The following is an 11,071-nucleotide window of genomic DNA, read 5'->3' as shown; positions in this document are numbered from 1 at the left end:
ATCATCCAAACTCACCTAAGTTGTCTCGCCTACATTGCTGCTCCTTTCTCCCATATAAAACCATATCTATATTTCACTTTTTTGTAGGGTACATTAAGTATTTCTTAAAATGCTTATTTTTTTGTCACTGTATTTATTTATTTATTTATTTATTTGAATTAGGACAATGCATATTCATCAACATGTCAGCATAGAGCAACAACGTAAGTATGCCAGAGTTAGCACAATAGCTCATTTTCATCCGTTGTACTAAGGCAGGTTAGTACAGTAGACATTCAGGATATGATACAAAAGAATACGTAAATCACAAGACATTACACATTACAAGTAAACCATAGACAAGTTACATGTAGGTTAAGATTAAAACTTTGGGGCCAAAGTGAATAATCTAACTGTGAGTGCATGTCTGGTTAGTTTTCAACCATTGTTTCAGTGCAATTTTAAACTTTGAATAGGTGTCACAGTTTCTGATATGGGCTGGTAGCCTGTTCCATGACTGTGTGCCTCTGATAGACCCCACCATTTGGCCAAATTTAGTCCTGCACCTTTGTACGTTGCAGTCCCCTCTGGTCAATGCTCTAGTGTTTACTCGACTGCTATTTTTTTTACTTATAAAATCCATCAAGGGAGGAGGAGCAAGTTTATTTAAAACTCTAAAGATGAGGCAAGCATCCATGAATATCTGATAATTATTAAAATCCAAAATGTTATACTTACTTAAGATGTTACAATAATGATACTGTAGAGGCTTTTTGTCCAGAATTTTTAGTGTTCTTTTGATGAGAGACTTTAATGGCTTCAGGATATTCTCTGAGGTATGGGACCAAGTTGTATAACAGTAGTTTATGTGGCTGAATATCATGGCATGCATATAGACCTTTGCCGACTCTGTAGTGAGAAAAGGTCTAATATGTTTAAAATTGGACGGATTAAACTTAATTATATGCTCAATTTTCTTAACATGCTGCTTGAAATTCAAGTTGGAATCAAAGACTACACCAAGATATTTAAATTGTTCTACAACATCTAATCTCTCACCATTGACTAGCACAGATGGTTGTTCACAATCTGCTGGCTGCCGAGAGAAAAACACACAGACTGTGGTACATTTTTATTTGCTCCTAATCCTGCCCTTTTTGTGGAGCAACAGAGAAAAAATGTGCAGAATTCTTTTCACTGACCACAGCAAACTCTCCAGTCACATGCTCTCTTTTTCCTTCCTGTCCTTCTCCTAAAAATGAATTTAGTGGGGGAAAGAGAAAGAGAGAGAGAGCAAGTGAGACAGAGAGCGAGAGAGAGAGAGAGAAAAGAGCGAGCATGAGAGTGTGAGAAAGAGAAAAGAGGGCGGGACACAGATTGAAATAAGAGGCCATGAAGGCGTTTTCCTCTTACTTCCTCTGTTGAATGTGGTGAAGTCATATATTTCAGACACGGGTATTTACTGCATTCACTCCTGTCCAGAAGAGCGGGAACACAGACACAAACGCTAACCCACCTCTGCTCACCTGAGACAACAACACAAAGTAAGTCTTATCTCATGACCTCAATCATTAATCTCACTCTTTTCATTTCAGGTTGGGGTTATTTTGGTTTTGTGGAACTTCTGCCCAACTCAGAACTACACAGGAAATACTGTATAATACATTAGACACCACACCCTCTATGTCTGTCTCCTTCTCTCTTGTTCATATTTGATCACGCAAAGACTCAGGCTGACATCTTAGTTTAAGTTTACTTCCATGACCCACAACTGACCCATGGATTCTTGAGTTAATCAGATGTCATTTTTCTACTTGAATATGAACTCACAACATCAAACTGCCAGTTCAAGACACTGCAGTGAAACATGTGTCTCCCTTATGTGCTGTCACATTTATGGACCAACATAAAGTTTTATGCATAAATGAGTGCTTTGGACTGTGAGGTGGCTTTTAACATGGTGTCGGTTCTTGTTAACTCTAGTGATTATAGTGGAGCAGTGAACTAACAGTGTGCCTCAGCAGCAGCTGGAACTGTGCAGGCCAAAGAGGAACATGGACTTTCTTAGAAATAACCACGTGAATTGTGTCTTATATTTGTCCCACAAAGGCTTCCGAACAACCTTTTTGTCATTGTTAATCTTCTTTTAAGCTGAGATGGTGAACCATTTTGTAGTAAATCAAAAGGCAGCTCCAAGATGATGTTGTTTCATACAGCCATGTTGCAGCAGCGAAGAAGTTGTGAAATATCTTAAAATGGATGACTGCGAGTGACTCTTGAACAAAAAGAAGTGTGAAAACACTGTGACACACACAGAAGCCAATGAAAAGGAAAACAGACAGAGAAGGTTAAGTAATAATCACCCCTTTGTAAAAAAGTAAAGCTTGTGTGAACTCTAAATGTAAAAACTATAATTTCAAAATGCATGCTTATTATTATTATTATTGTTATTATTATTTATTATCTTGACTGTTACTTTACTGCTGTAACAGTGCACATTTTGCTATTGTGGGATGTATTAAGAATTAAGAATAAAGATTAAAGAATATATGATAACTGTGTGCTTTGTACTGCAGCTGATGATCAATGTCAGCTGAACTGTGAGACCATTTGTCATTAACTGTGAGACATGTCACTGTACAAATACATCCCATAAATTATACGTGAGTATGAGCAGGCAACTACTGCAGTTCAGAAACGGAACAAAGTAAACAGTTGTATTTGAAAATAATGTGTTACTGTCAAGAATAAGGATACGTTAAAGAGAAATGAAAACAAAAGTGAGGGCTACTGACTACTTTTGTCTTATTTGTCCTGGTGCCGGAGTGAACAGGAAGTACATTGACCTAAAACAGGTCTCTGTAATAAATTAACCAAATAACCTTTTTTCCATATAACCTCTGCTTTTCACATATTTTATAGTAACATTTGTTACAGCAAGGAGTTCCACAGTTCAGTTCAATTGAGGGCCTTTGAGGTTTTTCAGAGTTCAGAGTCCAGGCCATAACCAGGAGTAATTGGTTACATCATAGTGAAGGAGCAAGGTGTCATGTTCCTCAAGGGGCACAGGAGCAGGTTATGGTGTGTTTCTGGAGAAGCATCAGTTTGCATTTGTATTTTGGCATCGTATCTCTAAAACAGGAGAATAAGTAGAACAAGTGGCTAGTGCTGTACAGCGAGAAGGTCAGTGGTTGAGATCCTGGTTCGACCGAGGGCCTTTCTGTGTGGAGTTTGCATGTTCTCCACATGTGCACGTGGGTTTTCTCTGGGTTCTCTAGTTTCCCCCCACACCTGTACATACTGCACATGCTTGAACAGTTCACCCAGCTATTTACTAACAGGCTCACAGTAAATCAGTCCTGCAGCTGACTGATCGATATTGCTATGCCGTCATTTGGACACATGCTTATGAGTGTAGTACAAAAGTCAAAGTGCAGCGCTCAAGCAGCAGCTGAATGTTGTTTGGGCATGCTGGGACACCGCAGAGGGAACGCCTTTGATTGAGAAAGATATTGTTCAAGAGTTCATGTTTGGAAAAATACTTCACCCTTGTTATTGTCGCAAACTGGCTCTGAAACAATGTCATGGACAGGAAGACAATTCTCCACAGCTTTACCTCAGACAATGAACAGTGACACAAATGCAATCTGTGGCCAGCAGCACTCCAGTGTGGAGCTGCGGGACACACAGATGATTTGTCAAACTATCAACACATATTGTGAAACCTGTGTGTATTTTTAAGGACACATTTTTGGTCCTCACAACTTTAAAGATCGTTTTGACATTTAAGTTAGGGTTAGGTTAAGGGATAGGATTAGGCTTTTAGTTGGGATGATTGTGGTTAGGGTAAGGGGCTAAGGAATGCATATTGTCCTTAGTAACAAGGCTGTACAAGAATGTCTGATTGTTCCAGGTATTACTCATTTTGTGTAATAAATCTGTTTGCAAAGCCACAATATGGGGATGTGTCTTGCTTATGTGGACAAAAATCAAGTCCTGATAACATTAATTATTACATTTTAAGGTTAGGCCAGTAGTTTAAGGTAAGAGCAAGTCTCCATGAAACAAATGTAAGCCAAAATAATGTCTTGTGAAACCATGGAAACCAGATTGTGTGTGTGTGTGTGTGTGTGTGTGTGTGCTATTCTGGCCTTGAGGGGCAGAGCACATAAGTTATGATACATATGAGAAACTGATTTTCGTAAATTTTTAACAGATGACACAATGCAATCATAAATTTTTACAACATAACTATGATCCACTTTTATACTTATCGTGTGTCCATACTTAGATAATTATCTAAGTATCTAAGTACTAAGCAGGAAATGAAGAAAAGTAAGAACTATGAACAGCTTCATATGTCAAACTTAAAAAGAAATGATCTGATTCTAACATGCACTGGTTCCTGTTTTCACCGTTGATCAGGCTTGGTTAAGTATTTTGCTGTTTCCATAGTGACAGCAATGTGTTTGTTGTTTAGTGTCCTGTATTCTCACAGCTACCTTTATCAAGACAGGAGGAAGGAAGTAGCAGCAGAATGAGCAAACAGGAAGCGGGGTGCAGTGAAAATCTGCTGAAGCCAACAGGAGCATTTTCAATCTTCATATGACTAACATGAGAAAAGGCACATATCCTCTGGACTACCAGTTAAAAAGAATGAATTAACATTTACAAATGTCCTCCAGAGAGGATACATTTGACTGGTAGTCAGGAGGATACTAGCAAAGATTTAAAAAAAAAAAAACCTGCATTCAGCTTATATCTATCCTCGTCTCCAACCTCCTCTAATGTTTAGACATTTTGAGTATAGTATACTTTCTTCACTCTTTGGTGAGAGAAAGAGCTGAGAAGACTAAAACTCTTCTTACTGTCTGTTGAATAAGATTTGGTTTGTTTAACCATGATACACCTGCATTTATCTGTAATAGGGATGCTAGATATTAAATGTTTATGTCAATATCTGATAGGCGGATATATCACGAGTGCTTGGGCAGATAACCAATACCTGTGACAATACCGATACAGGTTTTAGTCTTCTGTAGTGAAATTAACATGATATTCTCATTTCACAGCAGATGTGTATATTAATTTTCTTCATTGTGAAAAATAAATAAACATAAAAAAAGATGGTTTGAGAGGGCGTAAGGAGGTAGCAGACTATTCAGCCAACTGTTTTATTCATTGGTCATATTGGGGATCTTGGCATTTTTGCAAGTATCTGATAATACATTTTTAAGCCAATATCAGCCAATATGGTGCTGATATTTTTCTGCATTCCTGATCAGTAAAGCTGACTCATTGATTTATTAAAAGTAATTTATTCAGTCTGTACAAACCCAAACAATAATGTCTACCCCCAAAAAAACAGCCCAACCTGCCCTGAGCCTGTGAACAGTCAGTCTGAGCCCAGTCCAACCCATTATGCAGGTAATGTGCTGTTCTGTTGCACACAGGCAAATCTTTTTGTCTTACCCTTTCTCTCCATGCCTACTCCTAAAAAAAAACATGACACGTGTCAAGGGTGAAAGTGCAAGTGCAAGGGAGGGTCAAAAGACGTTGGTGAGACCTGCTATGATGTATGGCTTGGAGACAGGAGGTGGAGCTGGAGGTGGCAGAGCTGAAGATGCTGAGATTTTCGATGGGAGTGACCAGGATGGACAGGATTAAAAATTAGCATATTGGAGGGACTGCTCAGGTTGAACGGTTTGGAGATAAAATAAGAGACCCAAGGTTGAGATGGTTTGGTCACGCGCAGAAAAGGGATAGTGATTATACTGGACAAAGAATGTTGAAGATGGAGCTGCCAGGCAGGATAAAAAGAGAAAGACCACAGTGAAGGTTTATGGATGTTGTGAAGGAGAACATGAGGACAGTGGTTGTAACAGAAGAGGACAAAAGGAATGGGGCAATATAGAGGCAGATGTTCTGCTGAGGTGACCCCTAGAGAAAGAAGAATAAGATCCAGACTAAGAAAACCAAACATTAAAATAATGATATTCACTGTTTGGTTTCACAAAAGATATTTTAGAATGTTTTAACTTTAACACTGGTGTTTGACTGAAGCTAGTTGCCCCCCCATTTCCAGACTTTGAGCTGAGCAACGCTAACTATCCAACACTACAACATGTCATAAATATCTTGTAACTCACCACTAGACAATTTTAATTGATCATATGTTGGTTTTGACTATAAAATAGGCATAAAAACTGATCTGAAACACATGCACAGATTAGGAAAAAGGAATCCAGTTTGAAAGTACACAAGGTGTGTGGGTGTGAGCAGGGACTTGAATGTGAATGCTGACACTCATATTTCATAAAAACGTAAGATATAATCCTCAGGTTGCTGAGCTATTTACAAATCTAACTTTCCCTGCCAACAGGACTGACATGTCAAACAGAGGTCAACAGTTTGGTCTGAGCCGTGAGGTTCAGAATAAGATTGATAAGAAATACGACCAAGAACTGGAGGAAAGGCTGGTGGAATGGATAATTTGTCAGTGTGGTTCTGGTGTGGAGCGGCCTGAGCCCGGCAGGGTCGGCTTCCAAACATGGCTCAAGGACGGATGTGTAAGTGTTTGCCTGAACATAAATATCTCTAAACAGGATTGTAATTTAGATTAGTGTGCTTTAAACTGAGTTTGGAAGGATATGCTCTTTGTTTGTGCATCTAGGTGCTGGGTGAACTCATCAACAGCCTGTCTGGAGCCAAAAAGCCCATCAGAGTTATCAAGAGCTCCACTATGCCTTTTAAACAGATGGAGCAAATCTCCTTGTTCCTTCAAGCTGTGGAAAGCTATGGAGTCACTAAAACTGATATGTTCCAGACTGTGGACCTTTATGAAGGTAAGAGCAGGAACAGAACCCATGTATTTTGTTGCAACAGAGACATTTAAGCGACTTGCAGATTTATTGCAGCATATATGAGGAGATGAAGCTGTACTCAGTGGTTGGAAAGTCACAGACTCGTCCGTGTATTTGATCCATCTATTCATTTGAGACTGTGCGTGTGTTCAGGCACAGACATGGCTACTGTCCAGAGGACTCTGATGGCTCTGGGGTGTTTGGCAGTCACAAAGGATGATGGGAATTACAAAGGAGATCCCAATTGGTTCCATAGGTGAGTATCAGCATGTCCCTTTTCATGTATGAACCAGTTCAATAAAACAAAGGAGTTCTCATTTTCAGCGCTGATGAATGACATTTTTTTTTGATGAGGGTTGCGTGTTTCTCTGTGTGCAGGAAGGCACAAGAGAACAGGAGGGATTTCTCAGAGGAACAGCTGAGCCAAGGCAGAAATGTCATTGGCCTGCAAATGGGCACAAATAAAGGAGCATCTCAAGCTGGAATGACAGGCTATGGTCAATCCAGGCAGATTATGAACAACCCCTGAAGCCAAGCACCGCTGCTACCCTGCTCCAACACACTCCTCCTCTCTGTCCTCTAAAACACATGGGGAACAAACTCTGACTCTTACCTTGGTACCTTAACTGGACCAAAACAGGGACCAGTGAGAATATTCACACATGTACAACACACACACAGCCACACATTCCATATTGAGGCTATACAAATAATTTGACCATTACAGACAATTAGCTTTTACATGTTTTCAAAATTTACAACTACACCTTTGATTGTAAATACAATATTTGTTATTCAAGTTTTATCTTAATCTTTTAATCCATTGAATATATCTTACATTATCATTTATTTTTTTCAAATAAAAATCAACTCAATCGTCAGAGACTTGTAACTAGCTTAAGCTAAATAATTCATCATATTCAACTAAAAGTTTATTATTTCTATATAATAAAACATTTGGGAACTTATTTTTCATCTCTCTCTTTATTGGTATATTAACAACTGTCTTTGCAATTTGTTCAACTGTCATAGTTGCTCATCTGAAAAAATTTCAGTAATGAGTAATTTCACTCATATCTGCAGAACAACCAACTATAAAGCCACTTCAACTTTAGTGAATGATAAAGAGCAAACTGTTTAGTGTATTACAGGGGTCACCAACTACATTTGTCGGAGGGCCAGAAATTTACTGGACATTCACCTTGGGGGCCGGACCCTCAAATAAAATAAAATAAAAATAAAATGTTGGCATAACATTATTATTTAATGTTTATTTATTGTTTATAATTTTTCAATTCATTCCAAAACTGAAGGCATTTTTTGCCTTTATGAGTCAGGCTCCTATCACTTATACCACAGTCAACCACCAGGAGTGATAGAAATATATTGCCTCAACTCAATTCAAGTAAACTTTATTTATAGAGCACTTGAAAAACAAACACAGCTGAAACAAAGGCCGTTTCTCAATACTCAAGTAAGCAAGTATGTATGTGTTGTTCTGCTGTTTTGAATGGTAGCTGGCGCCAAGTGCTGCTGCCTCATTACCGCTACAGTGTTGATGAATAAACATAGGAAATACTTTTAATAAATGCATATATATTGTTATTATTTTCACATTTTAAATATTTAACTTAATTTATTAATTCATTTCTATAAATATATATACAATACAATGTGGAAAGATATTACAGCATTGTAGAGTAGTATTATATATATATATATATATATGTACTACTCTATAATTATATAACTTGTACAAATATATACTACTCTACATATCTAATATTTACATATTATATTTAAATACAGATACAATGACCGTGCGATTTTAATATAAATCTAAAATTCAAAGTTAAAATAAATAAAACATTAACAATACACAAACTTTCAAACTGTCAGGTCAAAACATTTCCACAAAATAACACGTCAACAACAAATCTATGGATCACACCGAGCATCTAATGACAGCGACGTCTGAGCCAGCGGATCATTTCATCAGGACAGGCCGAGGTAACGCTGCTCTGTGTCGGGCACTGTCCGCAGAGGCGGAGCTTATCACCTCCGACAAATGTCGCTGCCAAACTATAAATAAGTCATATCATAATACACAGACCACATGTTTAAATTCTAAATGACTCATTTCTCACCTCAAATGATGTTAAAACTTTGTTCCGGGACACAGAAAAATATTTATTTCAGATTTATATTTCTATTACCTGCTGCTATGTCCCCGAAATGTATTCTGGGATACATGGCCATTCCAAGTATGCTTAAGTCACCTCTGATGCATACTTGGTAAAAATGGGCGGAGCAAGAACACTTCCGGGTTTGAGAACCGTACTCGCTGTTTGCTTACTTACTAGAATTGTTTACAGGTTGCTATGGCAGCCACCGGAGGCTCAAGCGCTGGCTGCATACAGCTGCATTGAATCTTGTGATTAGGCGATAGCCGCGAGGATAAAAACCATTAAGTAGCGGCTTGTAGGTTTGCTGTCCATTCAATTTTATTATCCAGCGGGTAGTAGACGGGAATCCTGGCGAGGTGAGTCAGCCGGCGTTATATTACAGTACATATATTAACATATATTAACTTGTTCTAACAGACTTGTTGGAACATCCTGATAATAAGGAGTTACAGTAATCTAATCTAGAATAAAAGCATGAACTAGTTTCAGGTGGAAGAAGGCTGTTCTGGAAATTAGTTTTATGTGTGAATCAAATGACATTTCCTGGTCAAAAATAACTCCAAGGTTCCTCACAGTGGAACTGGAAGCCATGGTGATGTCATCTAAAGTGACAATTTAATCAGAAAGTTTTTCTCTGAGGTGTTTAGGGCCGAGTATAATGACCTCAGTTTTTTCTGAGTTTAAAAGTAGAAAGTTACAGGTCATCCAGGACTTAATGTCTCTGAGACATTCCTGGAGTTGAACAACCTGATTTATTTCAACCAGCCTCATTGATAAATATAGCTGTGTGTCATCTGCATAACAATGAAAGTGTATGTTGTGCTTTCTAATAATGTTCCCTAGAGGAAGCATATATAAGGTAAAAAGTATAGGCCCAAGCACTGAGCCTTGTGGAACTCCACAATTAACTGTTGTTTGTAGTGAGGCTTTATCATTAACATGAACAAACTGGAATTTAAACCAGCAGAGGGCAGCACCTGTGATACCAAGAGTCTGCTCCAATCTCTGCAGTAGAATATTATGATCAATGGTGTCAAATGCAGCACTAAGATCTAACAGGACAAGTAAAGAAACTAGACCATTATCTGAGGCCAAGAGAAGGTTGTTACTAACTTTAACTAGTGCTGTTTCTGTGCTATGGTTTAATCTAAAACCTGACTGAAAATGTTCAAACAGGCCATTAATGCACAAATATTCACATAATTGATTAGCAACTGCCTTTTCTAGATTTTAGAAACAAAGATTAGATATAGGTCGGTAATTAGCTAAAATATCTGGGTCAAGGGTCGCTTTTTTGAGAAGGGGTTTAATAACTGCTATTTAAACGTATGGGGCACATATCAAGTTAATAAGGATGGATTAATTTGAGTCAATATAGAGCTATTAATTAAAGGAAACACATCTTTAAACAGTTTGGTGGGGATAGGATCTAACTGACAGGTTGATGGCTTAGATGATGAAACTAATGATGTTAACTCAGGGAGATCTATAGGGGAGAAACTGTCTAACTGTGCACCTGGTGCTTCTAAAGCTCTTGTGCTAAAAGATGAGTCAGTCCCAATATGAGGGAGGAGATGATCATTTTTTTCTCTAATTGATGTTATTTTATTCACAAAAAAGTTCATAAAGTCATCACTGCTCAGTGTTAAAGGAATAGATGGTTCAGTGGAGCTGTGGCTCTGTGTCAGCCTGGCTACAGTGCTGAAAAGAAATCTATGATTATTCTTATGTTCTTCAATTAAAGAAGAATAATAGGCAACTCTAGCTTTGTGTAGGGCTTTTTTGTAAGCTACAAAACCATCTTTCCAGGCTATATAAAATTCCTCTAGGTTATTGGAACACCATTTTCTTTCTAATCTACGTAATGTCTGTTTAAGAGCATGAGTATTGGAGTTAAACCATGGTGCTCGTCTCATCTGATTCACCACCTTCTTTTTCAGAGGGGCAACACAATCTAATGTAGTACGCAGTGAGGCTGCTGTACTATCAACAAGGTTATCTATGAGGGCGGGGGTAAAATCACAAAAGGTACCTTCAGATGTA

The 11,071-nt window shown here is 38.1% G+C and overlaps 1 protein-coding gene across 1 annotated transcript; it reads left to right on the top strand.

Annotated features, from left to right (window-relative positions):
- Positions 1 to 1,371: 1,371 nt before the first annotated feature.
- On the top strand, positions 1,372 to 7,810 carry LOC131457922 (transgelin-like). Its single transcript, XM_058626454.1, has 5 exons — positions 1,372 to 1,523; positions 6,362 to 6,548; positions 6,653 to 6,824; positions 6,996 to 7,098; positions 7,221 to 7,810. The coding sequence occupies exons 2-5, from the start codon at positions 6,369 to 6,371 to the stop codon at positions 7,369 to 7,371; spliced, it is 606 nt and encodes a 201-aa protein (XP_058482437.1). The 5' UTR covers positions 1,372 to 1,523; positions 6,362 to 6,368; the 3' UTR covers positions 7,372 to 7,810.
- The last annotated feature ends 3,261 nt before the right edge of the window (positions 7,811 to 11,071 follow it).

The sequence above is a fragment of the Solea solea genome, chromosome 4 (assembly GCF_958295425.1).
Source record: "Solea solea chromosome 4, fSolSol10.1, whole genome shotgun sequence".
NCBI classification, from domain to species: domain Eukaryota; kingdom Metazoa; phylum Chordata; class Actinopteri; order Pleuronectiformes; family Soleidae; genus Solea; species Solea solea.
The sequence above is the reverse complement of the archived record's forward strand: the minus strand, read 5'-3'. Positions and strand labels throughout refer to the sequence as shown.